General features: G+C 42.9%; 1 protein-coding gene across 12 annotated transcripts in view; it reads left to right on the plus strand.

Moving 5' to 3' along the window:
- STRADA (STE20 related adaptor alpha) overlaps positions 1-26,756 on the plus strand; it is a 30,453-nt gene extending 3,697 nt beyond the window's left edge. For 2 of the 12 annotated variants that reach the window (XM_036033515.1, XM_028519817.2), the window contains exons 2-13: positions 5,292-5,371; positions 7,337-7,394; positions 9,627-9,655; positions 18,024-18,126; positions 18,548-18,669; positions 20,065-20,173; positions 20,296-20,419; positions 22,271-22,442; positions 22,977-23,081; positions 24,987-25,228; positions 25,529-25,571; positions 25,846-26,756. In XM_036033515.1, the coding sequence (XP_035889408.1) occupies positions 5,336-5,371; positions 7,337-7,394; positions 9,627-9,655; positions 18,024-18,126; positions 18,548-18,669; positions 20,065-20,173; positions 20,296-20,419; positions 22,271-22,442; positions 22,977-23,081; positions 24,987-25,228; positions 25,529-25,571; positions 25,846-25,998 (1,296 nt within the window). In that variant the 5' untranslated portion in view covers positions 5,292-5,335 and the 3' untranslated portion in view covers positions 25,999-26,756. Of the gene's footprint in view, positions 1-5,289; positions 5,372-7,336; positions 7,395-9,626; positions 9,656-17,522; positions 17,621-18,023; positions 18,127-18,547; positions 18,670-20,064; positions 20,174-20,295; positions 20,420-22,270; positions 22,443-22,976; positions 23,082-24,986; positions 25,229-25,528; positions 25,572-25,845 lie in introns of those variants that run through there. The other 10 variants (XM_036033516.1, XM_036033517.1, XM_028519818.2 and 7 more) reach the window with 7 other exon arrangements.
- Positions 26,757-27,196: the final 440 nt, after the last annotated feature.

A 27,196-nucleotide genomic window follows, 5' to 3' on the forward strand; every position in this document is an offset into this window, starting at 1 on the left:
AGGCCCCACCCCCACTGCTATATTACTGCCAGAACCCTAGCCCACCTAAAAAAAAGGGAGAGGGAATGTAGGACGTTTTTCAAAAGCATTTCTGATAATTAGTCATTTTACTTTTAGATCAACTTTGTTGAGATATAATTAACCTACAATAAAATACTTCTACTTTAAGTGTTCAGTTTGTTGACTTTTGACAGATATACTCATGCATCCACCAGGCAATTACTATAAGATATAGAGCATTTCCATCACCCCAAAAAGTTCTTGTCTGTCTAAAGTTGGTCTCTCATCTCATCCTGGGTCTTAGGCAACCAATGATCAGCTTTTTGTATTTTTACTTTTTCTAGTATTTCATGTAAATGGAAATAATTTGTAGATTTGTGTCTGACTTCTTTCACTTAACAAGATACCATTGTCTGTGTCAGTAGTTTGTTCCTCTTTTTTTTTTTTTTTTGAGGGAGAGAAACATCAATGTGTGGTTGCCTCTCACGCACCCCCCTGCTGGGGACCTGGCCCACAACCCAGGCATGTGCCCTGACTGGGAATCGAACTGATGACCCCTTGTTTTGCAGGCTAGCACTGAATCCACCGAGCCACACCAGCCATGGGTGTTCCCTTTTATTGTTTAGTAGTATTCCACTGGTATATATACCACCTTTTGTTTATATGCTTATCAATTGGTGGATGTTTGGATTGTTTCCAATATGGGGCTATCATGACTCATGGTGTCTGAACATTCCTGTACAAGTTTATGTGAGTGTATGTTTTCATTTCTTTTGAGTAGATTACTTAGGAGCAGAAGCCATAAGCAGATATTAAACTGTCCTTGCCAAGTGGCTTGGTTGGAGCCTTGTCCCATGCACCAAAGGGTTATAGGTTCTATTCTCTGTCAAGGCACCTGCCTAGGTTTCAAGTTTCATCCCTAGTCAGGGCACCTACAGGAGGCAACTGATCAACATTCTTGTGTTCTCTCTCTCTCTCTCTCTCTCTATCCCCCAGCAATGGACATGTCCTTGGGTGAGGATTCAAACATTGAGTATGCTGTTAAACTATTTTCCAAAGTAACTGTTCTAGTTTGCATTTATACCAGCAATGTATGAGAATTCCAGTTGATTGATATTCTTGTCAACACTTGGTATTGTCAGTATTTTTAGCCACTTTGGTGGAAGTGTAGTTAGTAGTATCTTATTATGGCTTCATGTACATTTCCCTGATGACAAGTGATATTGAACATCATCATTTTATGTGGCCATTCGTATACCTTGTGTTCCAATATGTTGCCTTTTATTTAAATTGAGTTGTCTTGCTATTGAGTTGTAGAAGTTCTTTCCCTGCCCCCCAAATTTTATTTATTGATTTGGGGAAGAGAGAGAAAGGGAGAAGTATTGATTTGTTGTTCCACTTACTCATGCATTTATTGGTTGATTTTTGTATGTGCCCTGTCTGGGGATTGAGCCCACAACCTTAGCTTATTGGGACAACACTCTAACCGACTGAGCTACTTGCTAAGGCTAGTTCTTTAGACAGTCTTTTTTTTTTTTTTACCCATTACCATTTATCCCCCTTAATACCCCACCCCTGCAATCACCACACTGCTGTCCATGTCCATGAGTCCTTTTTCCTTTTAGCCTAATCCCGCCACTGCCTAATCTCCCCCTCCCCACTAGCTGTCAGCTTACCTTCTGTCTATGAGTCTATCTCTATTTTGCTTGTTAGTTCAGTTTGTTCATTAGGTTCCACATATGAGTGAAATCATATAGAGACAGGCTTATGTCTTTCTCTGACTGGCTTATTTCACTTAGCATAATATTCTCCAGGACCATCCATGCTATTGCAAAGGGTAAAATTTTCTTTTTTTTGCAGGTGAGTAGTGTTCCATTGTGTTAGGTAGTCTTTATATAAAGTCCTTTGTAGACACTGCACACACTGTTTTCTCCCAGCCTTCTCATGTCCTTTGTGGTGTCTTTTCAAAGGCAGGAGTTTTTAATTTTAATAAAGTTCAATTTATCATTTTTCTTTAATATTTTGTGCTCTTTTTTGACTCTTTATCCTAAGATCTTGAAGATTTTCTTCTGTGTTTTCTTTAGTAGTTTTAACTTTAACTTTTTCTTTAGTTCTGTGATCCGTTTTAAATTATTTTTTATTTTTAAATTACAGTTAACATATAGTATTAGTTTCAGGTGTACAACATAGTGTTTCGACATTTATATAATGAAGTGATCATCCCAGTAAACTTAGTACCCACCTGACACTGTACATAGTTATTACAGTGTATTGACTATATTCCCTGTGCTGTAGTGTACATCCTTGTGACTGTTTTTATAGCTGGCAATTTGTACATCTTAATCCCTTCACCTTTTTTTGCTCATTCTCCCATTTGGTTCTTATTTCAAGTTAATTTTTGTATATGGTGTGGGGAAGGACCAAAGTTTATTTTTTTTTTCTAAATATATATCAAGATTATTTTTTTCCCATGAGATTACTTTGGTCTCTCTTGAAAATTAGTTGACCATATATGTATTCATGGTCTTTGTCTGGATCCTTTATTCCATTCCATTGATCCATTTGTTGGTCTTTAGACTGAGGTGTACTATCTTGATTATTGTATCATTAAAGTAAGTCTAGAAATCAGGTAATGTAAATCTTCTAACATTGTTCTTTTTCAAATTTGTTTTGGTTATGTTAGGTCCCTTGTATTTCTATGAACATTTCCATGTATGTTTTAGAATCAGTTTAATCAATTTCTCTTAAAAATTCTGCTAATATTTTGATTGGGGTTATACACAATCTGTAGACCAATTTGGAGAGAATTGATGTCTTAACAATATTAAATCTTTCAATCTATGAAGATGGCTTAGCTATTATTTGGGTCATCTTTAATCCCTCTTAACAATGTTGTAGAATTTTAAATACACAGGTCTTATCCATAATTTATTAAACTCATTCCTACTTATTTTTATTGATACATTGTGTTGTTTTTATTTATATTTACTATTTATATATATATATTTTTAATTTCATCTTCTAATTGTTCATTGCTAGTATATAGAAATAAAGTTGGGTTTTATAATGGACCTTCTTTCTAAATTTGTTTTCTTAGGTCTAATGATTTTTTGTAGACTACTTAGCCTGTTCTGTGTGCACAGTCTTGTTGTCTATGAATAGTCTTTTACACCTTCCTTTCCAATCTTTATGCCTTTTTAAAATTTTTTATTTAATCTTTATTGTATTTTTTCCCCATTGCCATTTAGTCGCCTCATATGCCCCTGCCCTCAGCATGTATGCCTTTGAGTTCTTCTTGCCTTTTTGCATCAGGGAAGACCACTAGTGCAATGATGAGTACAGTGATGAGAGCAGGCATTCTTGCTTTGCTTCTGTTCTTAGAGGAAACTCATTCATTCTTTCTGTCATTCGGTATGATGTCAGCTATAAAATTTTCATACATGTTTTTTACCAAGTTGACTTGGTAAATTCTATTTCCATTCTATTCCCATTTGACTATTCCTAGTTGACTAGAGTTTCTTTAAAATCATGAATTGATGTTGAATTTTTGTCAGATGCTTTTCCTCCATTTAGGTGATTGAGATGATTATATTTTTTCTTATTTACTCATTAATATAGTAAATTTAGACTGATCCATTTTAAAAGCTTGTTAAAATTGGTTGTTATTTATTTGCAAACAACTTCCAACAAAGACAGTTTTGTATACAGTGATTCATTTTAAAATTTTCAACCTATCCTGAGATAAACCCCACTTGATCGTGCGGTATTAGGCTTTTAGCCATTCTAGATACAATTTTTTAAGTGTAAATAGCAAACATAAAACAAGATCAGTATGATGTGATAAAAAAGATACCTTCAAGAAATGGCAAAAGCTCTGGAAAATGTGTAACCAAAAGTTAAAATATAGCAGGATTGGAAAGTAAAGTTGAAAAAACCTCCTGGAAAATGGAGTTATAGAATAGGAGTGAAACAAGTATAAAATTAAGGGATAACTCTAGAAATGTATTTTTATTAGGAGTTCTGTAACATGAGAACAGAAAATAGAGGAGACAAAATTATCAAAGAAATAATACAAGAACATTTCCCAGAAATGGGAGATTCGAATAGAAAAGTGCAGATGAGTGAGAAAGCAGTTGGTCCCAATTGCAGCAGGAGGATGGAGGGTGCTGGTAGGGTAATCTCCAGGGGAATTTCAGTTTATGGAAAAATATATTGGTAAGACAAATGGCAGAGATGTAAAGTATTTGGAGAAAGTTAATAATAGCTATATGGAAAACCAAGGGCATGAAAAAAGGGAGGCAATTATTAAATGGGTGTGAAGAAAGAAGACATGGTCATCTTTACCTGTTTGCCTCAGCTGTGAACCATGTTTGTCAAAGTAATATAAATGTGTACTACTGATGTAGTCAACAGTTATGCCAGAACTGCACTGGAAGAATGAAGGCAGGAAAGTATGTGCAGGAAGGTGACACAGCAGAGCTTAGTCTTCATCTACCGTGGCTGGAAGTTAGTACATAAATGTCTAAAGTGGGTAAATCATGGCCATATAAACACTATTTAAGAATGACAATGCCCTGGTCGCGTGGCTCGGTTGGAATGTCTTCCCATACACCAAAAGGTTGCAGGTTTGATCTCCACTCAGGGTGTATACGGAGGCAACTGATAAATGTTTCTCACTTTCTCTCCCTCTCCCTCTCCTTTCCTCTCTACCTAAAATCAATCTACAAACATGATGATGATGGCCCTGGCTGATGTGGCTCAGTGGATTGAATGCTGGCCTGTGAACCAGAGGGTCACCAGTTTGATTCCCGGTCTAGGGCACATGCCTTGGTTGCGGGCCAGGTCCCCAGTGAGGGGTGTACAAGAGCCAACCGCACATTGATGTTTCTCTCCCTCTCTTTCTCCTTCCCTTCTCCTCTCTAAAAATAAACAAACAGAATCATAAAAAAAAAGATGATGATGATGAAAAACAGGTTAAAAGGCCAAAAGAATGCAAGGTAACTATTTCTGGGAAAGGATCAGTGAGAACAGAGTCGAGAGAAATTTAAACATTAAGGAAGAAAATCATGTAATAAACTTCTCTCTTATAGAGATTGTGTTGTTTCAGGATGTACTTGGCCAAAGTACATTCAAGTTGATTGTTTAGAGAAACTAAATCACTGGACTCTAGTAATTTATAGGTTTAATACAGTGCTTTGAATGGTAGATTTGTAGTAAGTTTCTTGTTAGTCAAAAGGTATTTCTATAAAAGGAGATTTGACTAACTCAACCTGTTTCTGTTTTCCTTTTAGGTTTAAATTTTCGAAATTGAAATAGGTCTACACATTAGGAACTCATGTCTTTTCTTGTAAGTAAACCAGAGCGAATTAGGGTGAGTGTTTCTATTCTTCTGGCTTTACTATTTTTATTTTCTGCAAAGCAAAGTGTTTTGGTAGTATTGTAGGTGGTTTGTTATGTGATGCTCAGAATCATGCGGAAGTGAGGGACGTGGGAAGTTAAGCCAGTATCTCCGCCTCTGCTCCTGAGAAAAGGGCTTGCCGGCAGAGGCCGACCAGAGACACAGAATACACCCACCAGCTTGTCTGATAGAGGAGAAATAAGTGATGTATTTTTTGAATATCAGTCATTCGACATTAAATCAGTTGAATGTGTAGATATGTAACCGCTGGCCACCTCCCCATTTTGTATGTATTTTCAGCAATTATGTGTTTTAAAAATCTAATGAACAAACTGAACTAACCAGGAAAACAGAGACAGACTCAAAGGTAGAGAGCAGGCTGACGGCTGGGGCAGGGTTAGGGGGCGGAGGGATTGAGCAAAGGGGGAAAAAGGACTCATGGACACAGGCAACAGTGTGGTGATTGCAGGGGTGGGTGGTGTAAGGAGGACAAGTGGTAATGGAAAAAATACAATAAAAATAAATCAGTTTATCAAATTGTAATCATTAGAACACTGCTTTTTTCTAAGTATAATCATAGGTTTTAATTGAGAACTTTCTTAACATGAAAAATTTCATTATACCTGAACTTCATCAGCTAAAATTACCTCAAGAACAAATACTGGGCTTAGCTTCTTTACAAGCTTCCATGATTTCATAAAAGAGTATCATATTTTGAACATAAATTAATTGACCATATATGTATGCATGGGTCTATTTCTGTATCCTTTATTTTATTATGAAGTAGTTACTTTCTAAATGCAGTAGTAATTATTTTTAAATCTTGTACCAATGCATAAATGCTATGAGACATTATCAATATGACACCTTCTTAACATATTAAAGTGAAACAGTTTATTTTTATCAAATATCTTGTGACACAGTGCATGTGATTTTTTTATATATCATTTAAAAAAATTAACAGTTCATTTTTAATTTGGAAAAAAATGATACAGAGAAAGAATAACATTATAGCTCCAATTTGTAATTTGTATTATGCAACTTATTTCTGAATGGTACTTAATCTTTTTTATGTATGTATATATGTGCGTGTGTATATGTGTAAATAATTTATACTGTAAAGAGTAAAGTTCACTCTCAATTAAGAGGAAAAACAGATTCTTTCCTTAGCCTGAACTCTGCGCAGTGGAAAGAATGTCCCCAAGCCAAACTTTAACACCAGTCCTTAAGTGAAATACAATCTTGATTCCATTGCTTTTAAATATGAGCTTCTTTTCTATTTCAACCTAGTCTGATTCAGGTGAAACCAAACCACTGATCACTATGGTGGAAATCCAATACTCGTTTGAAATAGGCCAGTAAAGTGAACCATAGGTTGGTCGTGCTAGTTTTCGTCCTTGTAAGGATAGCATTTGGTAGCAAATGTAAGCAGTAATGTCTTTACACATCCTAGTAGATGAAAGAATATGCAGCTTGCAATTTCCTTTTACAAACTAATAGAGGCTTGTGAAAAACTACAGTTCCATTCCTATTTTCTGTATTGTGAATTTCAGTAGTATTTTTCACATTGGCATTCATGGTCCTAATCATCTATAATAGGCAGCTATGGAATAAGTAAGATGGATCCAAAAGGTTGTTTTATATATAGGAAGGAGAAAAACATTCTTCATATCAGGGCCAGTACTACGTGTTTCTCATCTTTCCAATTTAAGAATTATTCTCACATTAGGCAAAGAGGAATAGAGAAAGGAATTAATCTATTGTTCTGGGTTGGTTTAAATCCAAGAATCTTTTCAAAACTTTTCAATAAAAGTGTATCTTAACTCTACTGCATGGTTCTGTTTTTGTAGTTGTGTTTTATTGTCTGTCTAATGGCTGATAGCTAATTTTTTGTGGCTTGGAAGAAATACTAATTCTCTTTGGGGTTTTCCTCTTTAGCGGTGGGTCTCGGAAAAGTTCATTGTTGAGGGCTTAAGAGATTTGGAACTATTTGGAGGTAAGTACAGTATGGCATTTAGCCATTACTTCAGGATAAATCTCACTACTCTTGTTGACTGAATCAATTTATAGAAATTAACAATTCTAAGAGGAAGTGTAAACTATAATTGTTATACTAATTTGGCTCCTTTTGAATCCATTCAAGTTTCACAGAGACTTGAGGACTAATCTGGCTGTTGTCGTTAGCCTGTCTTGAGTGTTAGAAAGCCAGCATTCACTTAAAGGCACATGTCTTTCTTCTTCTAAGTATTTGTCCAGTTGAAATACGTATTCTTATAGGGAAAAAAAGTAACCATTTAAAAGCCACTAGCCTTGAAGATTTTAAAAATAAAATTATAGTCAGGATGAAGGTAGCAATGATGTAAAAGTTCTGGTTTTACTGATCAGTTTAGTTGACTCATCTTTTCATGGTAGAAGTTATGAGACTTAAGAGAACTAAGGAAAAAAAAATCTGTTGGGACCAAAATATTAACTTCCTACTGGAAAATCTAAATGTTGATTTCAGAAGTAATTTAGGTTTCCATCCTAGAGATTTAACAGGCCCAGGCATCTTCCTTTGGCTATTTTCCAATTTAGCCTTTTTGGGAACTGTGATCTTAATATGCTAAGTAAAATTCTTTTCTAGAAAAATAATAGTAGTAGAGCCCTAAACTTTGTGTCTGAACACCAAGATACTCTCTTTGGCACCTGTAGCTAAAGAAACAGGTCATCAGATTGAATGCATTGGGTGGCTGATGCAGAATACCCCTCGAGTGGCTTAAGTAATTGAAAACTCAAACTTGTTAGTTACTAGGTGATATCTATGGATTTATTTTTCCTAGTGCCACTCAACAAACTTCTGGAGTAGAATTATTTGTGAAGCTTGTCAAAGTGTGTTTTAGACAAGTGAGAGTTTAGAAAAATGATGAATTATTTTTGTTTTTGTTATAAAGACTAAAAATTAGCCATACAGTAAAGGAAAGGCTAATGGTACAAAAATACTATATTCTGGTTGTTTTCAGTTTCATCCCATCATTAATGGGAATACAGTGGTTTAAAAATAAACATCGGCATTGATGGAAATTGAGCTGGAATCCAGTTTATAATCTATTAGTTAAAATTTTTCTAGTATATGTGAATTGAATGAATGGATTTTGGTTTCAGTATCTTGAGTGTAGGATCTCTGGCTGTGTTTTGACAATTCACTAGTCTCTGACCTGGGGAAGATGAAGAGATTGTTCTGTATATTGTTTACAGCTTGATGAAGCACGTGTTACCAAGTATTATACAACTTGAAATTTGCCCTCTACTCTGGAAGATTTGGTTTGATTTTCTTTAATCTATTCATCTGGCTCTTACCTTTGGCAGATTGTCTTAAGCAACTGTTCCTGCCATTTGTGTACCAGAAAACTGATGTTCAATGCCCCCCCCAAAAAATCTTGTTTTGATAAATCAAGGCTACTTGACTCTGTAGCCAGTCTCCTCTAGCAACACATTTAGATGCTATAATTTATACTTTAAGGTATTTGGAAATGTTTCCAATACAGTAAAAATCTGGCTTTGATGATTTTTATTTACAGAGTGGAGAAAATAAAAAACACAGATACAGAATTTGTCCAATTTAAAAGCAGAAAGTTGTTTCAGTTTTCCTCTGCTCCATTCATTTTTGCTAAGGGAGCAGAGGGTCTCAAAGCCTTTGCTTTATTTGCATTTGGAATAGAATGTCTGACTAGAGAATCAAATTGGGTAATGGTCCCAGGTACACATGCCACTGTATGAAAACATTGTTTGCCTTCTTTTTTAAACCTGTTTTCTAGTCCCTGCATTCCCTGAGAAATAGCCAGCCATCACTGTAACTTTATAATGAGTTGTTTGTTCACAGTACAAGACTCTGAAACCAGATTAATAGAAGTACCATTGCATGCCAATGAAAAGTCAGCGTATGACCAGGGTTATAGCAGTTGAGTTATACTCAGTCAAGAATGCCCATGGGATAGGAGCCTGGCCAAGTTTTGAAGAGTCATAGATTCATGTTAAAAACCCCATCTTGTCTGCAGCATTTTTACTGTGCAGTTGTGTGTGTGTGTGTGTCTGTGTTTATATGTGGCACTGCAGACACTTTCTCCACTGTAACGACTCTTAAATGGTGTCTATTAATAAATGTAGTCCTAAGTGCAGTAATTGCTGTTCTGAATGTGTGTATGTCTTCTACTAAAAAACAAAATGCCAACAACCCGTTTCTCTACTCCAGAGCAGCCTCCGGGTGACACTCGGAGAAAAGTAAGTGACTTTCTAGGCTCTAGCACTATGGCTGTTGCATGGACATGACTTCTTGTGGAAATTCCTGTGTTTTGTTGGCTTATCATTTTGTTTCTGCTTATCTGTCATTGAGCTTTATTTGAAGTATAATTCTTTTACTTGTGGAGATTCAGGTTTCACCCTGGAAAGATTTTGATGCATACTTTGAAAACTAAAAAAATCTTGGTCACTTTTTGTCTCTCTCCTGGCAGTTAAGGTTTCCTCCTCTTCCCAACCTTCCCAGTTACCTGCCACCCCCTCCCAAAAAGGAGGAAGTCCAACAATCTAAAATGTGGTTACCTTTTAGTGGCTAGTGGTACTAAATTTTTCATCCTTAGTCTATTAATAGATTTTAGTCTACAGAGATGGTATTGACAAAGGATAACCTCTGTCTAGATTATAAGGTAAGATGTCTAATCTTCTACCTTAAAAACAAAACCCAAGCCCTGACTGGTGTGGTTTAGTAGGGTGGGCATTGTCCTGCAAACTGAAAGGTCTCAGGTTTGATTCTTGTTCAGGGCACATGCCTGGATTGCAGGCCAGGTGCCTGGTCAGGGGTGTGAGAGAGGCAACCCATTGATGTTACTCTCTCACATTGATATTTCTCTCCCTCTCTTTCTCCCTCCCTTCCCCCTCTCTAAAAAATAAATAAATAACATCTTTTTAAAAAATCTCAAAATTAGGACTTCTGGCCACAATGGAGACGTAGGTAGACACACTGTGCCTCCTCACACAACCGAAATAAGGACAACAAATTTAAAAACAAAAAACAACCAGAACTTACAGAAAATCAAACTGTATGGAAGTCCGACAACCAAGGAGTTAAAGTAGACACATTCATCCAGACCTGTAGGAGGGGCGGAGTCAGATAGCGGGGGGTTGGGGGTTCCCGGCAAAGCAGTGGCTGGTGGGCCCTGGTTGTGCAAGGCAGCAGCTGGTGGACCCAGCAAGGCTGCGGATTGTGGAGGGGCAGGGTGCACAAAGCAGCTGGCAGACTGGGCAGTCCCACATTCGCACACAGATACACCAGGTGAAACTGGGGATCAAGACAGACCACGCAACCCAGGGCCCAGCACAGGAAAATAAAGCCTCAAAACACTGATTGAAAACACCTGTGGGGGTTGAGGTACCGGGAGGAACTCCCAGCCTCACAGGAGAGCTCATTGGAGAGACCCACAGGGTCCTGGAATATACACACACCACCCTCCTGGGAATTAACACCAGAAGAGCCCAATTTGCTTGGGGGAAGTTGGGGAGTGACTGAAATCCAGCAGAGAGCAGAGCAAGCGCCATTGTTCCCTCTCGGAACCCTGCCCTACATACCGCATGACAACCCAGCAACATAGGTTGCCCTGCCCTGGTGAACACCTGAGGCTCTGCCCCTCCCTATGTAACAGGCGTGTCAAGACAGAAAAAATGGCCCAAACAAAAGAATAGGTCAAAGCTCCAGAAAAAATACAATGAAGCGACGAAGAGGTAGCCAACTCATCAGGTGCACAGTTCAAAACACATCCTGATAATCAGGATGCTTACAGAATTGGTTGAATTTGGTTACAAATTAGATGAAAAAATGAAGGTCACACTAAGTGAAATAAAGGAAAATGCACAGGGAACCAATAGTGATGGGAAGGAAACTGGGACTCAAATCAATGGTATAGACCAGAAGGAAAAAAGAGACATCCAATCAGAAAAGAATGAAGAAACAAGAATTCAAAAAAATGAGGAGAGGCTTAGGAACCTCCAGGTCATCTTTAAACATTCCAACATCCAAATTATAGGGGTACCAGAAGGAGAAGTGGAAGAGCAACAAGTGGAAAAGTTATTTTGAACAAATAATAAAGGACAACTTCCCCATGCTGGCAAAGGAAATAGACTTCCAGGAAGTCCAGGAAGCTCAGAGAGTCCCAAAGAAGTTGGACCCAAGAGGAACACACCAAGGCACATCATAATTACATTAGCCAAGATTAAAGATAAGAAGAGAATCTTAAAAGCATCAAGAGAAAAGGAGACAGTTACCTACAAAGGGGTGTCCATGAAATAACAGCTGATTTCTCCAAAGAGACCTTGCAGGCAAGAAGGGGCTGGAAAGAAGTATTCCAAGTCATGAAAGGCAAGGACCTACATCCCAGATTGCTCTATCCAGTAAAGCTTTCATTTAGAATGGAAGGGCAGATAAAGTGCTTCTCAGATAAGGTCAAGTTAAAGGAGTTCATCATCACCAAGCCCTTATTATATGAAATGTTAAAGGGACTTAATCTAAGAAAAAGAAGATAAAAAACATGTATAGTAAAATGACAGCAAACTCACAATTGTTAACAATCACACCTAAAACAAAAACAAAAGCAAACTAAGCAAACAACTGGAACAGGAACAGAACCACAGAAATGGAATCACATGGAGGGTTATCAGCAGGGAAGGAGGAGAGAGGGGGAAAAGGTGCCGAGAATAAGTAGCATAGATGGTAGGTAGAAAATAGACAGGGGGAGAGTAAGGATAGTATGGGAAACGTAGAAGCCAAAGAACTTTTATGTATGACCCATGGACATGAACTAAAGGGGGGAATGTGGGGGGGGGTGCAGAGTAGAGGGGAGTGAAGGGGGAAAATGGGACAACTGTAGTAGCATAATCAATAAAATATATTAAAAAATAAAAAGCCCAAAATTAAAAAGTACAAAACAGAAAATGCATTTTTTTATTGGCAAAAGCTGTAAAAAGACTTGCCCAGCTTCCTACTCTTCAATGCTATTTTACTGGAGAAAATAACACCACATGTGCACAGTGTACCAAGCTATTTTTGATAAGTATGAATCAGTGTCTTATAAACAGAGAGGGTAAGAAGCCTTTTCTAAAGACACTTCCTACACTTTCCAGATGACAGACATTTGCACCTTTGCAACAGCCGCATGGTTGAGTAAAGGATGAGGCTGTTGACTAGGAATTTCTCTTTGAGCAAAGCTTTGGCTGTTCTGACATAGTCTGCTAGTCAGGAGCAAGAACCTCTCTCTCAGATCCAAATATTTTCCAGTCAGGAGACCAAAAATGTTTTTTTTCTCTCTCTCTTTTAAAGGTTTAATTTATTTATTTTTAGAGAGAAGGGAAGGGAGGGAGAAAGAGAGGGAGAGAAACATCAATGTGTGGTTGCCTCTCATAGGCCCCCTACTGGGGACCTGGCCTGCAACCCAGGCATGTGCCCTGGCTGGGACTCGAGCCAGCGACCCTTTGGTTTGCAGCCCACACACAATCCACTTAGCTACACTAGCCAGGGCCCAAAAATATTTTCTGTAAGATCAGTTAGGTATCTTCAGAATACAATGCCAAGTATATATAATTTTTATATTTTCACAGTTGCCGATTTTACACCAAAAAGCTCTCCTGTGTGAAACCTGGGGGAGGTTAAATGTGTTTATTTGGTAACCTTTCACCAATATTGTTTTGTGCGCTTTGTTGTTTTTTGTTTTGAACGCTTTAAAAAGTTGTCATGTTATGGTCATTTCTGGATATCAGTAGCTTATGTATTTTTCAAATGTTTCAAAATGAAAAATATTGCTTTTTATGGTGGGGGAAACTAAGGAAAGTCTTTGACAGAGTTAGTTTCTTCAGGCAATGTGAAATTTTGCATCACATTAAACCTATGCCATGCTGCGTTTATTTTATTTTTAAAAGATTTTATTTATTAGAGAGAGTAGAGGGGAAGGGAAGGAAAAAGAGGGAGAGAAACACAGATCTCTTGCCTCTCACATGCCCCTGGCTGGGGACCTGACCAGGTCCCCTAGGCATGTGCCCTGACTGGGAATCGAACTGGCGACTGTTTTGCTCTGCATGACTATGCCCAACCCACTGAGCAACACCAACCAGGGCAGTTATGCTGTGTTTAAAGAGAATGGACTGAATATTTTATCCTTTTCATCTGAATTTTGACCTTTTTTAAATTTGAAACAACACAATGAACTAACCTTCCTTTCTTGTGGCAATGTCAGAACAGACCTCTTCCTTTCAAAACATCACCTTTGTTTCCTTAGTAAAGTTTGCTTTTTCTCTGAGTTCAGACCTATAGGACCTCCACAAAAAGTAAAGCCTCCGATTTAGGGTCATTTCCAGTGGGTTGAGGGCAGAATGGTAGTGGAGCCACAGTAACCACTAGGTGAGTTCCCTTCATGCAATTGCAGATTGACCAAGAACTCATATTCCCAATTACCCAAAGAATTTTATTTTCTAAAACCAATGCTTTTGAGTACTTTTCTGTTGTCAACAAAGATAGTAGGAATATCTATAGATTTATTAACTAATCATATCAGTAGTTTAATGAATCATTCCTTACCCAGATTCAACAAGCATGTATCTTTGGAGTGTGGACTAGCAGACAGTATATTTTATATGCAGTCCTAGCAAGGAAGAGGGACATAGGTAAATAAAAGTATCTATTTTCCCAAAGGGAGTTATTTAAGATGTCTGTAATAAATATTTTAGTCTTAGGACTCCAGCTGTCCTCTAGGAGTTTGCCTGGAGATTAGAGGAAAGAAGACCTTCAGAGTAGTGCTAGATTTGTTCTCACTGGGACAAAAAAAAAAACCCTAAAAATATGCAGTACAGCCCTGACTGGAGTGACTCAGTGGGTTGGGCATCATCCCACAGAGCAAAAGAGTCGCCAGTTTGATTCCCTGTCAGGGCACATGCCTGGGTTACAAGCCTGGTCCCCGGCTGGGGCGCATGCCAGAGGCAACTGATCAGTGTTTTTCTTATGTCGATGTTTTTCTCTGTCTTTCTCCTTCCCTTCCCCTCTCTCTAAAACAAATAAATAAAATCTTTTTTTAAAAATGCAGTATAGTAAGCCCTCACTTAACATTGTTGATAGGTTCTACAACTTTAAGAGAAATAATGCATAACCATCGACTAATTAATATAAACAAGAGTTAAGTCCTTACAGCATCTCATCCATGTTACAATGAAATGACATTGAATGAAATGACGTTATTTGAGGGCCTGCTGTACTTTCTCACATGCAGGTACAGATTCTGATCTATACCGTGCCCCCAAGAGAATGTGTTATATGAGGACTGGCATTTCCAGTATAGGTCCTTGTATTGAACCCTGTCTCCAAAGGAACTGGCTGGTACCCTACTCTCCTTTTCAGCCTGTGGGTATGACGAGGTCATGGGCAGGAAACTTGCTCAGTTCCTGAGCAAGTGATTACTTAAATGATTTTTAAGTACGTGCCCACATCGTTGTAGGCATTGGGGATCAAGGCCTCAGTGCGCAAGACGACTTGGCCTGTGGTCTGTGGCCTCGTGGAGCCTGCATCCTACTAGAGGACACAGGTGACAGATAAGAAGACTGCAATGATACCTACTGTGAAGAAAGTAAAGCAAGATAACAAAGAAGCTGAGAGCCTACTATATACTTTGACTGGACAGTCTTCAATGAATAAACGATGTTTTCAGACCTCCTTAATAAGGAGGAAGCAACCGTGAGAAAATGGCAGGAGCAGGCAAGGAGTAGGGCAGCAATATTCCCAACAAAGACAGCTAGTGCAAGTTTCCCCAGGCTGGAGCAACAAGCTCCACTAAGGAGTCAAGGGAAGGTGGTGTAGGGTGAAGTCCTGGAAGCAGGCAGGGGCCAAGCAAGGGGATGCTCACAGGCCAGAGGAGGCAGCTGGGTCTGAAAGCAATCCCCTGGGCTTGTGTTAACTGGTCACCTGGATTTTATCGAGGAGTAGACTGATACTTGAGAACACAGGATCTGCAGAGCAAGGGTATGTGGAGCGGGTTAGAGATATAAGGGTAAGAAGATGGGACCCTTCAGGATTAACTTAGCATGCAGCTTGTAAATTCTAAACAAATGAGGAGTCGCCATTTCAGAGCTTTTGGTTTAAACTTTTTGCTCAAATTGCTACTCCGTTTTTGTGTGTTGGCCGTGTGTCTCTCTTACCTGCGTGAGGCACCTGGTGTGTTAGTAACCAGTGTCTTCGGATGATTCTGAAGGTCAGATTATTTCAAGAAGCTACAGTGGCCATTAAATGAGCCTAGAATTTGTTTTCAGAACATTTGAAAACCTAGATCAAACCAGCCTTAACTGTCAGTCAAGCTCTACATAGGCTTCTCTGTTTTCTCTTGTCCATCTTTTATGTTGAGCAGGAGAGTGACCAAAAAGTAGTCAGCAGCAGAGGGAGGAGACTAGAATTTGCATTTACTGAAAACCAGGCGGTGCTAGACTCTTTACACATTATACCTCATTTAATTATCACGACAACACTATGAAGTGGGAATTATTCCACTGATGAGATAGTGGAGATCCCTTGAGATGAGAGTGACTTGCCCAGGGTCACAGAACATATGAGAGACCCGAGTTCAAGTCTGCCACTGGCTGGCTTCTCTAAGCCTATGGTCTTTGCATTATACTACATGTTTTACTTAAAGTAGCCTTTCCCAAATTATGCTTTCCAAAATTTAACAGATGTTAGGCGCGAAAGGGTTCTCTGGACAAGTACCTTTGGGAAATGCTAGGTTAAAGAAAGTTGAACACGTTTCCTTACTATGGAACTTTCCAAAGCCTTTAAGGTGCAGATACACCTTGTGATTTCTCCATGAAAGAGAGTGTGCTGCATTTTCTAACTTAATTGGATGTATAGACTTTTTTCATGCCTAAATGCCAGAATCAACGTCCTGTGGGGCCTACTTTGGGGAAATCCTGCATTAAACCAACTCAGTAGAAAAAGGGACAAGAGACAGAAAGAAGGATTTCCACTTTGGAGAAACCCAGATGGCCAATAAATATGTGAAGGGATGCTCAACTTCATTAGCAATCAGGAAAATGTAAATCAGACCCACAAGGAGACTATGAGACTGACAGAAATTAAGTCCGAGTGCAGCAAGTGTTGGGGAAAAGATGGGCCAACAAGAACACACATACACATTGCTGGTGGGAGAGTGTCTTGGTATAATGACTTTGCAAAGCAATTTGGCATTATCTTGTGAAGTTGGCTGTTCATATACTCTGTGACCTAGCATTCCCATTCCTAGGTATCAGCTTTAGAGGAACTCTTGCATATATGTGTCAGGAGACACATTCAAAGGTGTTTCTAGTAGCACGGTTCAGAGTAGCAGAACTGAAAAATAACCCAGAAGCCTACCAATGTTGGGATGGATAAACTGAGATATGTCCCCAAGGTGAATATTATATAGCATGGGTGTGCAATCTGGCTAAATACAACAATATAAATGAATATTAGAATTACAACATTGATTAAATGAGGTGGTGCCACCATGTCAGAACATTCTCAATTCACATGGTTCTGGTTTGTGCTGAGGCAAGAACCTTTTGTGCATTCACAAAGACCTCTTTCTGAGTAGAGATCAGGTTTATGGACGCAGCATATGAAATATGAAGTAGCCTAAGGTTCTCCATTTTAGGTAGGTGCACATCCAAAGAAAGAGGATCCAAAAGAAAGAAAAATACACAGCCCCTAAGTCTTACAAGTACATTTAGGTCTGGGCCTGTTAAGCTGAAGGAAGAGCTGTTGGTCCACCCTGTATTTTGCTGGGCGCTTCCCTTCGGGACCCAGAAGGCCAGTGGTGGTGTGACGCCCGCATCCTAAACAGCCGGGCTCCAGCTTCATTTGCAGCACGAGTGGGCAGGTGCAAGGAGCAGGTTGCCTTTGCTGCCTGGGATGATGGCCGAGACCTGACAGATCTGTTTCTCTCCCGCAGCCCAGTATGTCTGTTGGCTGTGTTCTTGCTTCTCTTGGAAATGTCAGGGAATGACTGGTCTGGGGTCTTGCTTTGCTAAAGAGCAAAAGCAAGGGAGACCTTCTATAGCAAGGTTGAGTGTGTGATCTTTGGGATCTTATAGTCAGGACCTTAAAAATAGGACCCTAATGCAACAGGAAATGCAAGAGACTCTCCCACCTTCCCATCTCCCTTCTGTTTTGTTAATGTGCCTTTCTTTCCCCAGGTGAGAATTTCAGTTTTTACTATGCTGTATACCTGAAAATAATACAATACTAAATGTCTGTTAAAGTTGAAAAAGTATGATTTTTTAATTTTAAAAGAAGTCATAGTTCTTGGCAAATGAGGCAGTTGGAAGGACAAGCAAACCAACAGCCGACTGGAACCGGCCTTGCCTCCCCCCCCATCTGTGGATAGCGCCGACACTGGCTGCGGTCCCCGGGCTACGTCCAGCCCCTAATGCTTTCCTCTACATTCCTCCTCAGAGAGTGCTGGTACCAGCTCTCTGCCCCAGAGTCAGAATTTCTGTTTGTCTAGATGCCAGTCTCCTTGTGGGTCTGAATTACCACCTGCCCACTTCCGTCCCACCCCCAATTTTATCTTATTAACTTCTTTTTCTTTTTCTTTAGACCAATGAGGCGAGCTCAGAGTCGATAGCATCCTTCCCCAAGCAGGAGATCATGAGTAGCTTTCTGCCGGAAGGAGGGTGTTACGAGCTCCTCACCATTATAGGTAATGTCCAGGTGCTGTCACGACTGTCATGCTCCGGGGTTCGGCTGCAGCTTCCCAGCATCTCCCGGAACGTGTGCCAGAGGCTGTCAGCTACTTGCAGGATTCGTGGTGATACAACTGGCTTTTACGGGTCTTCTTTGGCTTTGTTTTTCCAAGTATGGGAAGAGAGGTCATATTACCAGGAAAGGAACTCTTGCAGTTTTTTCTCTTTGGCTGCACACTTGTGGTGTCCTGGGCCATAGTCAGTCCGAGTGGCTGGTTGAGAAGGAACTAACAGGAGAAAAACCAAGAACTGTCAGCCATGAAAGTAAAAGTAATAAAAGTTTTAACTTGAAGTTTCTTTTAAATTCAAGTCTCTTAAAGGAGAAAGAGGACCTTTGTTGGTATTGTCCTTATTGATGGCATTCCTCTTTTCTTGTAGGCAAAGGCTTTGAGGACCTGATGACAGTGAATCTAGCAAGGTACAAACCAACTGGAGAGTACGTGACGGTCCGAAGGGTTAACCTAGAAGCCTGTTCCAACGAGATGGTGACATTCTTGCAGGTGATAAGATGTGAATGTGACATTTGGAGGGTGGGCTCTCAGGTCCAGTAGTAATTACAAAGTGCTTTACCTACGTCTCCTGCAAGTAACTGGCAGGAAATGAAGGTAGACAGAGCCAACAAGTTGTGCATGGTCTCAATGAAGAATCTTGGGCCGTTGGTACTAAGGATTTTGTAATACTGCTCAGCCCAATTTATAGTCCCCCTTTCTCCAGTGAGTCCTTTGTGTTTCATTTATTTATTTTTGGGAGGCTAAGTAAGTAACTTGCCTACAGTCACACGCACTAGTAAGTGGCAGAAGCAGGATTCAAACCCAGGCAGTTCTGTTCCAGATGGGGGCAACCTGCCCTGCCACGGGTGGCCATCTCGTGGCTCTTAGCGTCCTATTTGCCCGAGGCTCCTTTCTGTTGGAGAAGGAGAGACCGCTGGTCTGACGACTGGCTGCAGACTGAGTTTCTCCTTGGCTGATGGAGGCTTGCTCCGGGAACTCCTTAGATTTAGGGCCTGTGTCAGCGTATTTTCAGTACAGGTAGTTGCACCCCCTTCCCTTCTTTATTTACGATGTTTTTCTGAAATCACGCTCATCTGACGGTGCTCTAATACCAGTTCACAGATTCAGAGTAGTTTTGCAGATCAGAGGATGGGACAGAAAATCAGAGCCAACTGAGTTATTTGGGGAAACACATACCTGACTTTGTCCTAGAGCGTGTTGGATGTTCTGTGGAGCAGAACAGAAGGTACTGCCTGTTTGGCCTCAGCTCACATCCCAAAGGCCAGGGCCCTAGAGTTTCTAGAGTTCACTTGTCCAATTTTTTTTCACATCTTTTGTCGAAATTAATTTTAAAATTGCATAGGTCTCACACTTTCTATAGCTGCTCCTAAGGAAACGATCTCTCAGTCTGAAGTTGCTGGAGAAATAGCTTTCCATATTAATAGTTGTCGTTTTCTTGAATGCTTTCTTCCTTTGTTTCTGTTGGCTACGTTTTCCTTTATAAGAGGAAAATATTTCGTTTCCTTTTTTTTATCTTCAAGAGGAGTTCTGTGCCTTGACCCTCGAAACTGAGCTAAACTTAGAAGTTCGTAAGTCTTCAGTCAACAGTCTGTTTTCATCACCTCCATGGGGGTGAACTGTGTTGCTAGCAGTTTTCCTGTCGGTGGGGAATTGTTTCTGAGGGCTATCTGGGATTGGCTGGCAGAGCAGCGCTGCCTTCCCTGCAGGGAGAACAGAGCCAGCTTCTCTCATCCTGGAGGCATCTGCTTAGCCTGCTCTCAGGACTCTGAGAAGAGCACCCAGAAGAAAGTACTAGGTCCCTATATCATTCATGCTGCCACCTTCCTGTGGAGTGTCATTCCTCAGTGCCCCTTGATTCTGACTTCAGCTTACCGTTGGTTTCAGGGGGAGCTTCACGTCTCTAAACTCTTCAACCACCCCAATATCCTGCCGTATCAAGCCACCTTTATTGCAGACAACGAGCTATGGGTTGTCACATCATTCATGGCATATGGTGAGTGGGAAAGGGCTGCTGGCAGAGAGGGGTTCGTTCTGAGAATTCTGTTGTCAGCTGGCTTACGTGCAGTTTCCCTTCCCTGTTACTCTTCCCTGTCTCCCCATAATTCTTCTCTTCAGGTTCCGCAAAAGATCTCATCTGTACACACTTCATGGATGGCATGAATGAGCTGGCGATCGCTTACATCCTGCAGGGGGTGCTCAAGGCCCTCGACTACATCCACCACATGGGATATGTACACAGGTGCATTCTGGAGCGCATTCACCCTTTACAGGAGCGGCAGTCTGTGCCCGTGAGCCCTCGAGTAACACTGGAAGGTTGACCGAAGTTAGTGAAACCAGTGTAAATCGGGCTTGGGATTCTGCCCTGGCCTCTGAGTTGGTGGACAGAGCACTTAGCCTGTCGGTGCTGGAGCTGCTGACTTTCTCTTTCCTGAGCAGCGTGGTCCTGAGTGTTGTGTGGGAGGGACAGCTGAGGTGGACTGTGGCACCCCCATCTCACTTCTTCCTTGGGGCGCCCAAACCGGTGTGTGCAGCCAGCCCAGAGTTGGCCCTATGCTGAGGGCTGGGGAGAAGAAAGAATGTTCAGTAGATGGTGTCAGGAGACCGGCTCACAGTAGGGAAGGTTATAAAACTGGACCCCTGCCTAATTTCACATACAGAAGATCTCAGAGGGATTAAAGGCCTAAGTAAATGTCAGGTGTAAAACTACAGACTTACAAGGAAATGTGAGGAAATATTTTTGAGGCTAAAAGTATAGGAGAACTTCTAAATATTATAGAAGCCCAAGACATAAGACAAAAACTTGATGTATTTGATTATATCAAGGTTAAAGATTTCTCTCCGATAAAGGACCCCTTGAACAAAGCTGAGAAATGGGTGACAGCATGGAAGATGTTAGCTTTGTCTAAATCCATGGAGATTAGTAACCAGGCAGTCTTGGGAATCACCAAGAGAAGGATAGCCAAGTAATAGAGACATGAGTAAAGGATATGAAGTTTATAAAAGAGGAAACCCAAAAGACTAACAGCCATATGAACATACACTCAAATCTAGCAATAATCAGAAAAGCAAATTAGAACAGGAGGATGCCCTGGCTGGTGTGGCTCAGTGGACTGAGCATTGGCCTGTGGACTGAAAGGTTGCTGGTTTGATTCCCAGTCAGGGCACACGCCTGGATTGCAGGCCAGGTCCCCAGTTGGGGGCATACAAGAGATAGCGGATCAATGTTTCTCTCACACATCAGTGTTTCTTTGTCTCTTTCTCCCTCCTTTCCCCTCTAAAAATAAATTAAAAAAAAAACAAAAACAAGATGTCAGCTTATACAGCAGACAAGTGGCATAATTTGGAGGCTGGGTGAGGCCCAGTGCGATAAGGAGGTGGGGCCTCCTATCTGTATAGCAGAAGACGGCCCAACGCAACCAGTCAGGGTCACTCGGAACCGGGACCATCAGTGCTGCCTCTGGGTGTGCACTGCAAAGAAATCCTCACACACGCCCACTGGGGCCGTGTACACAATGTCATTGTTCATATTCATGGTGGGAGACAGTGCGCGTGTCCCGTGCTGGAAGAGTGGATGAGTAAGTGTTAGTCCCACCCCAGAGTGTAGGTGGCAGTTAGAGGCAAAGATGAGGTGTACGCAGATGGCAGCATGGATGGATCTCAAAACAGAACTTAGAGACAATGGAAGAATGGGATGCATAACACAGTAGCATTAGGTAAATTAAAAATACATGCAAACAAAACAATGACACACTTGACAAGACTACTCAAAAAGTACAGGTCACCAGTAGTGGCTAGTAGGGGAAGTAGTGGTCTGTGAGCATAAAAGAACTTTAACAAAGTATAAATGTTTTAAAATCTGGTGATATGTAAGTGGGGTCATGTTATTTTCTTTTTTTGTATATTTTTCAAACTCACAAAAATATATTTGTATATATAATATGTCTAACATGTGTATAATACATATACACACACACACACACGGCCAGGGAAACAGCTGACTGGATCTAGTGTGTAAAGACCAAAGGTTTGCGGTGGAAGGGGCTCCTGCCGCCCCATGACAGCCTTCTCCCACCATGTGCCCCCCCCCCAGGAGTGTGAAAGCCAGCCACATTCTGATCTCTGTGGATGGGAAGGTCTACCTGTCCGGTTTACGCAGCAACCTCAGCATGATCAGCCACGGGCAGCGGCAACGTGTGGTCCACGATTTTCCCAAGTACAGTATCAAGGTTCTGCCTTGGCTCAGCCCGGAGGTCCTCCAGCAGGTCTGCACCAGGTCCCGACGAGCCCCAACCCCACCACCTTGTGATTTCCCAAGGGAGCCTTCAGGACTTTCCTGGGGTGGGGTGCTCTCTGCGTCCATCCGAGTGCAGTACGGGCTCCTGGAGGGAGGCTTTCCTGTTGACAGACCTGGGAGGCCTCGCACGGGTATGATGTATCCCTGGCAGGTGGAGTCGTTCCCCCTCTGTGGAGTCCCAAACTGTGCCTGACACTATTGCAGCTCCCTTCAGAGATCTCTGCTTCTTGTGGGAAAGGTGCATTCGGCACTCTCTCCGTCCCTCCACTCACAGGAGTGCAGGCCCCACACTTCCCCCTGCTTGTTGCATAGCACCACCACACAGGCGGTTCTCCCACGGAGCAGTCCTCTTTAGTGGTGTAGCAAGGAGGGTCTTAGCAGATGGTCCTAATTTGGGGACATTCTTTCCCACTCCTCAGTATTTGCTCCACCCTGTTCTTTTTCTAAGAACAATGACCAAGGCTAAAGTGGAGTGATGTGTGGCATTTTTCTCCCAACTTAGAATCTTCAGGGTTATGATGCCAAGTCTGACATCTACAGTGTGGGAATCACAGCCTGTGAGCTGGCCAACGGCCATGTGCCCTTTAAGGACATGCCTGCCACCCAGGTAAGCCTGCAGCCCAGCGCTTGCCTGCCTGCCTGCCTGTCCTCCTTCCACAAGTGCTCACTGAGTACCTGCCACACTCAGGACACTGACCAGGGATCTTCAGATGAGAGACAGTTTCTTCCTTCAAGAGCTCACCCAGGATGATGCTTTCGTAACTGTTTACTTATGTGTGATACTTGCTGCGCCAGTGGGGACCGGGGGAGGGAGCTCAGGGGCAGGCCCACTGCAGCAACTGCAGGTCCTGGCATGGAGGTGGAAGGGAGGCCCACAGACCGGGTGTCTATTGAAAATGTGCAAATCAATCTCACACATTTTTATAACTTTATGAAATACGTCATCTCCCTACCTTGATAAATTTACATGGAAAACCAGTTTCTCATTTAGAATTCTCAGACATCTGTTCACATCCCTTACAATAGACCCAGGGAAGAGGCCTATCAAGTCAGGCTTTATGAAGTCCAAGAAGTAGACTTAGGTCATTGGGGCAAAGATCGCCTGGGTCCCAGGTACCTGGGACATGATCTGGAACAGGGAGGGATGGGAGCAGGGTTGCGCAGTCTGAGTGAGCCTCTCCCTTGAACCACAGCCGCTTGCCCTGTGGGGAGGAGGGCAGCTCGGGAATGGCCAAAGGGAACCCTGCAGAGCAGGGGGCCTGGGAGGCTTCTGGGAAGGGGTGGCTTGAGTCTTGAAGGTAAATAGAAATTAACTGAAGAATGGCAGCTAGAAGAAACTCTTTTAGGCAGAGGAAACAGCATGTGCCAAGACCCAGAGTCAAGAAAGAACGGGATCTTGGCAACAACAAGTCGTGGTAAATGGCTGAAGTACAGGTGCACCTGGGGCCGGGCAGAGTGATGTGGCTGGAGGAGGGAGCTAGGGCAGACCACGGCTTCGTGTGCCATGCCAGGATATCTGGTTCCTGTCACAAAGCATGTGGAGAGTCACTGAAGGCTTTTAGGCACAGGAGTGATAGCATCAGATCTACAATGTATTTGAGGAAGATCACTCCAACAGGTGCATTAGATCTGGTAGACTAGGAGGGTGTGGCAATCTTGGAATCTAGAAAACCTAACTATAAGGCACTAACAGAAAGATGCTCAGGAAAGAATTAAAAGGCTATTTAAGATGAATAAGAGGTTCAGATCCAGAAACAGCACGGTCCAATAGAATTTTCTGAAGTGACACAATATCTGCATTGTGCAATATGGTAGCCACTAGCCACCTGTGGCTATTAGGCGTGTGAAACGTGGCCAGCGAGACTGAGGAACTGAGTTTTAAACCTAAGTTAAATTCATTTAAAAATAAAGAGCCACTTGTGGCGAGTGGCTACTATAGTATCACAGCTCCTGAGCGATTTCCAGGGTTCAATCCCTGGGGACTGGAACAGCGATCCCCGGCATGGGGTTGGTTCTACATGTGCCGAGTCTGAGGGCTTTCAGACAGCTGCCCAAGCTTTGCCTGTCCCTGTGCATCCTGCTCCCGTGCAGCCTGCTGCGGGGACAGCCCAGGATGTGGCGCTGCAGGTGCAGCCCGATAGACCCCATCAGTCCCACCTGGGCTTGGCAGATTGGGGCTGGGCTTCAAAGCCAGCCAGCTGCTGCCTTCACCCTAGGGTGAGGTCCCACAGTTAAAAGGATCTGATGCCTTATAAAGGGGAGGAGGCTGTGAGCCCCTTCCCTCCAGCCATGGTGAAGGGGCCACTTTTTTGCAGCCCCTTTCCAACACCCTAGCTAGGGTGTGGCTGCCAAGCCAGTGGCCAGCACTCCTTTGGAAAAGTTATTTATTCTACTTCTGTCCTTTCTCTACTCCCCCAAATCACGTTTGTATGTTGGGAAAAGTGTATTTGTGAAGAAACTCTCTAGGCCTCCAGGGGCCCCTCCAGCCCAGTCCTGGCTCTGTCCTCTCCAGATGCTGCTGGAGAAACTGAATGGCACTGTGCCCTGCCTGTTGGACACCAGCACCATCCCTGCCGAGGAGCTGACCATGAGCACGTCACGCTCAGCAGCCAACTCTGGCCTCAACGAGAGCCTGGCCACCAGCACCCCCAGGACCTCCAATGGTGACTCGCTGTCCCACCCCTATCACCGAACCTTTTCCCCCCACTTCCACCACTTCGTGGAGCAGTGCCTTCAGCGCAACCCAGACGTAAGGTGCTTCTGCTGGGCTGGGGGTGGGCCTTCCAGGGAGCAGTGGGGCTCTGGGTTTAAGGCAGGGTTTGAGAGGATGCATCTGTCCTGTAAAAGTCTGGGTTCCCCAGAAGAGTCCAGAGCCCCCATAGCAAGAGGGGTCGGCCCAAGGGTTTGCTAAGAAGCCAGGCTAAGCAGCTCTGGCTGCTTTTCTTAGTGATCTGAGGGACGAAGCAGAGGGGCGTTGGGGTGAAGTATAAGAAACAGGATTTTGGAAGTTGGGGGCCCAGGGTGATGCTGGTCTCTCTCCCTCCCTCTCTGCAGACCCAGTGCCAGCACCCTCCTGAACCATTCCTTTTTCAAGCAGGTACAGTAGCATTTTCCTGAAGCCCCTTGTTTTCTCGCATGTGGTTTCAACTCCCCCAGTCCCCTTAGCTTTGGGGTTTTTAGGGTGTTCTCTCCTCTTCCCTTCAAATTAAAGAAATGACCATTTTCTGAAGCCCCTTAAAGGTGCTGCTCTTTCCGCTTATAGGAACTCTTGACTCCAAAGGCCCATCTGTCACTGGGCCGTGGTTCCTTGCTCCGTGATGTCCTGGGACCCAGAGTGACAGGATCCATCCCCACTCTCTCTCCTCCCCCAGATCAAGCGACGCGCCTCAGAGGCTTTGCCTGAGTTACTTCGGCCCGTCAACCCAATCACCAATTTTGAGGGCAGCCAGTCTCAGGATCACAGTGGAATCTTTGGCCTAGTAACAAACTTGGAAGAGCTGGAGGTGGAAGACTGGGAGTTCTGAGTCTCTGGAGAAGGTGCTCACCTCCCAGCATGGGATGGACGTGGGAGCCTCTGGGGCCCTTCCTGAGGGCTGGCCACACTCCCGTCCTTCAGGAGCAGACTGGGTAGAGAGGGCATTTCTGCTCGGAGAGGTGCCTGCTTGCTGACCGGAGAGAAGTTCCTGGAGAGAAACTTCTCTACCGCTCCAAGGCATCTGAGACACAAGGGATCCGGACGGGCCAGAAAGCTGACATTCCCAGCCCAGGGAGCTCTGGCGGCCTCTTCAGAAGGAAGAGAAGCTGGCCCTTGGGGGCTGAAGTTCAAGTCTGGGGTTTGACTCACTGACACAGGGAACTCTGTGACTTCCTCTTCTCACTCTTGTTCTCCTACCAGCCAGATTCCATTCTTTTCCAGTGCTCTCAGATCCTGTGGGTCCACGGAGAGGCAAGCAGTAGGCAATCTGTGCCCTCTCTCCTCTGACCTCTCCCTGATAACTGGAGGGAAGGGCATTTGTTTTCCTTTTTAAGCATCAGGTTAAAGCTGGGGCAGTTCGTCCTGATCCTTGTTATCGCTTGGGCCCTGACACCTAAAACCTGCCGTACTTCGTCTGCATAGAGCATTTCTTTCCCACCCAGAGTCCATCCATCTTACTGCCTCCTGCCGCTGCCTCGGTGCTTCCTCTGAGGGCCATGGAGTCTCGCCTAGCCAGGGGGCTCACATCCTTATGGCGTGTTAGTTCTGTTGCCAGAACACATTAAAATGTTCAGAGCCCCCTCTGGAGAGTGGCATCGTCGTGTGTTGGCCACACAGGCTCAAACGCGTCTCACTCCACCCCGGGTTCTGCCGTCCGAGAGCAGCTCCGCGAGTGCTCATGGGAGCGCAGCAGTGACTTGTCAGTGGACAGACAGCCTCACAACACACCAGTTCTCTTGTTTACATGTGTGGATATGCATTTACACTCACCCGAGGGCACTTTTTCATTGCTTTGAGAGAAATGAAGGGAGAGAAACATCGATGGGTTGTCTCCCAGAAGCACCCCGGCTGGGGATCAAACCCTCAACTTAGGGAATCGAACCTGAAGGGACTCCCACCAACTGAACCACACTGGCCAGGGCACGCCAGTTCTGTCAAAACCTGTAATAGACTCGGCTGGTGGGAGCATTGTCCCGTAACTGAAAAAGGGCTGTGGGTTTGATCCCCAGTCAGGGCGCACCTAGGTT

Source organism: Phyllostomus discolor, chromosome 8 (genome assembly GCF_004126475.2).
Source record: "Phyllostomus discolor isolate MPI-MPIP mPhyDis1 chromosome 8, mPhyDis1.pri.v3, whole genome shotgun sequence".
NCBI lineage: Eukaryota > Metazoa > Chordata > Mammalia > Chiroptera > Phyllostomidae > Phyllostomus > Phyllostomus discolor.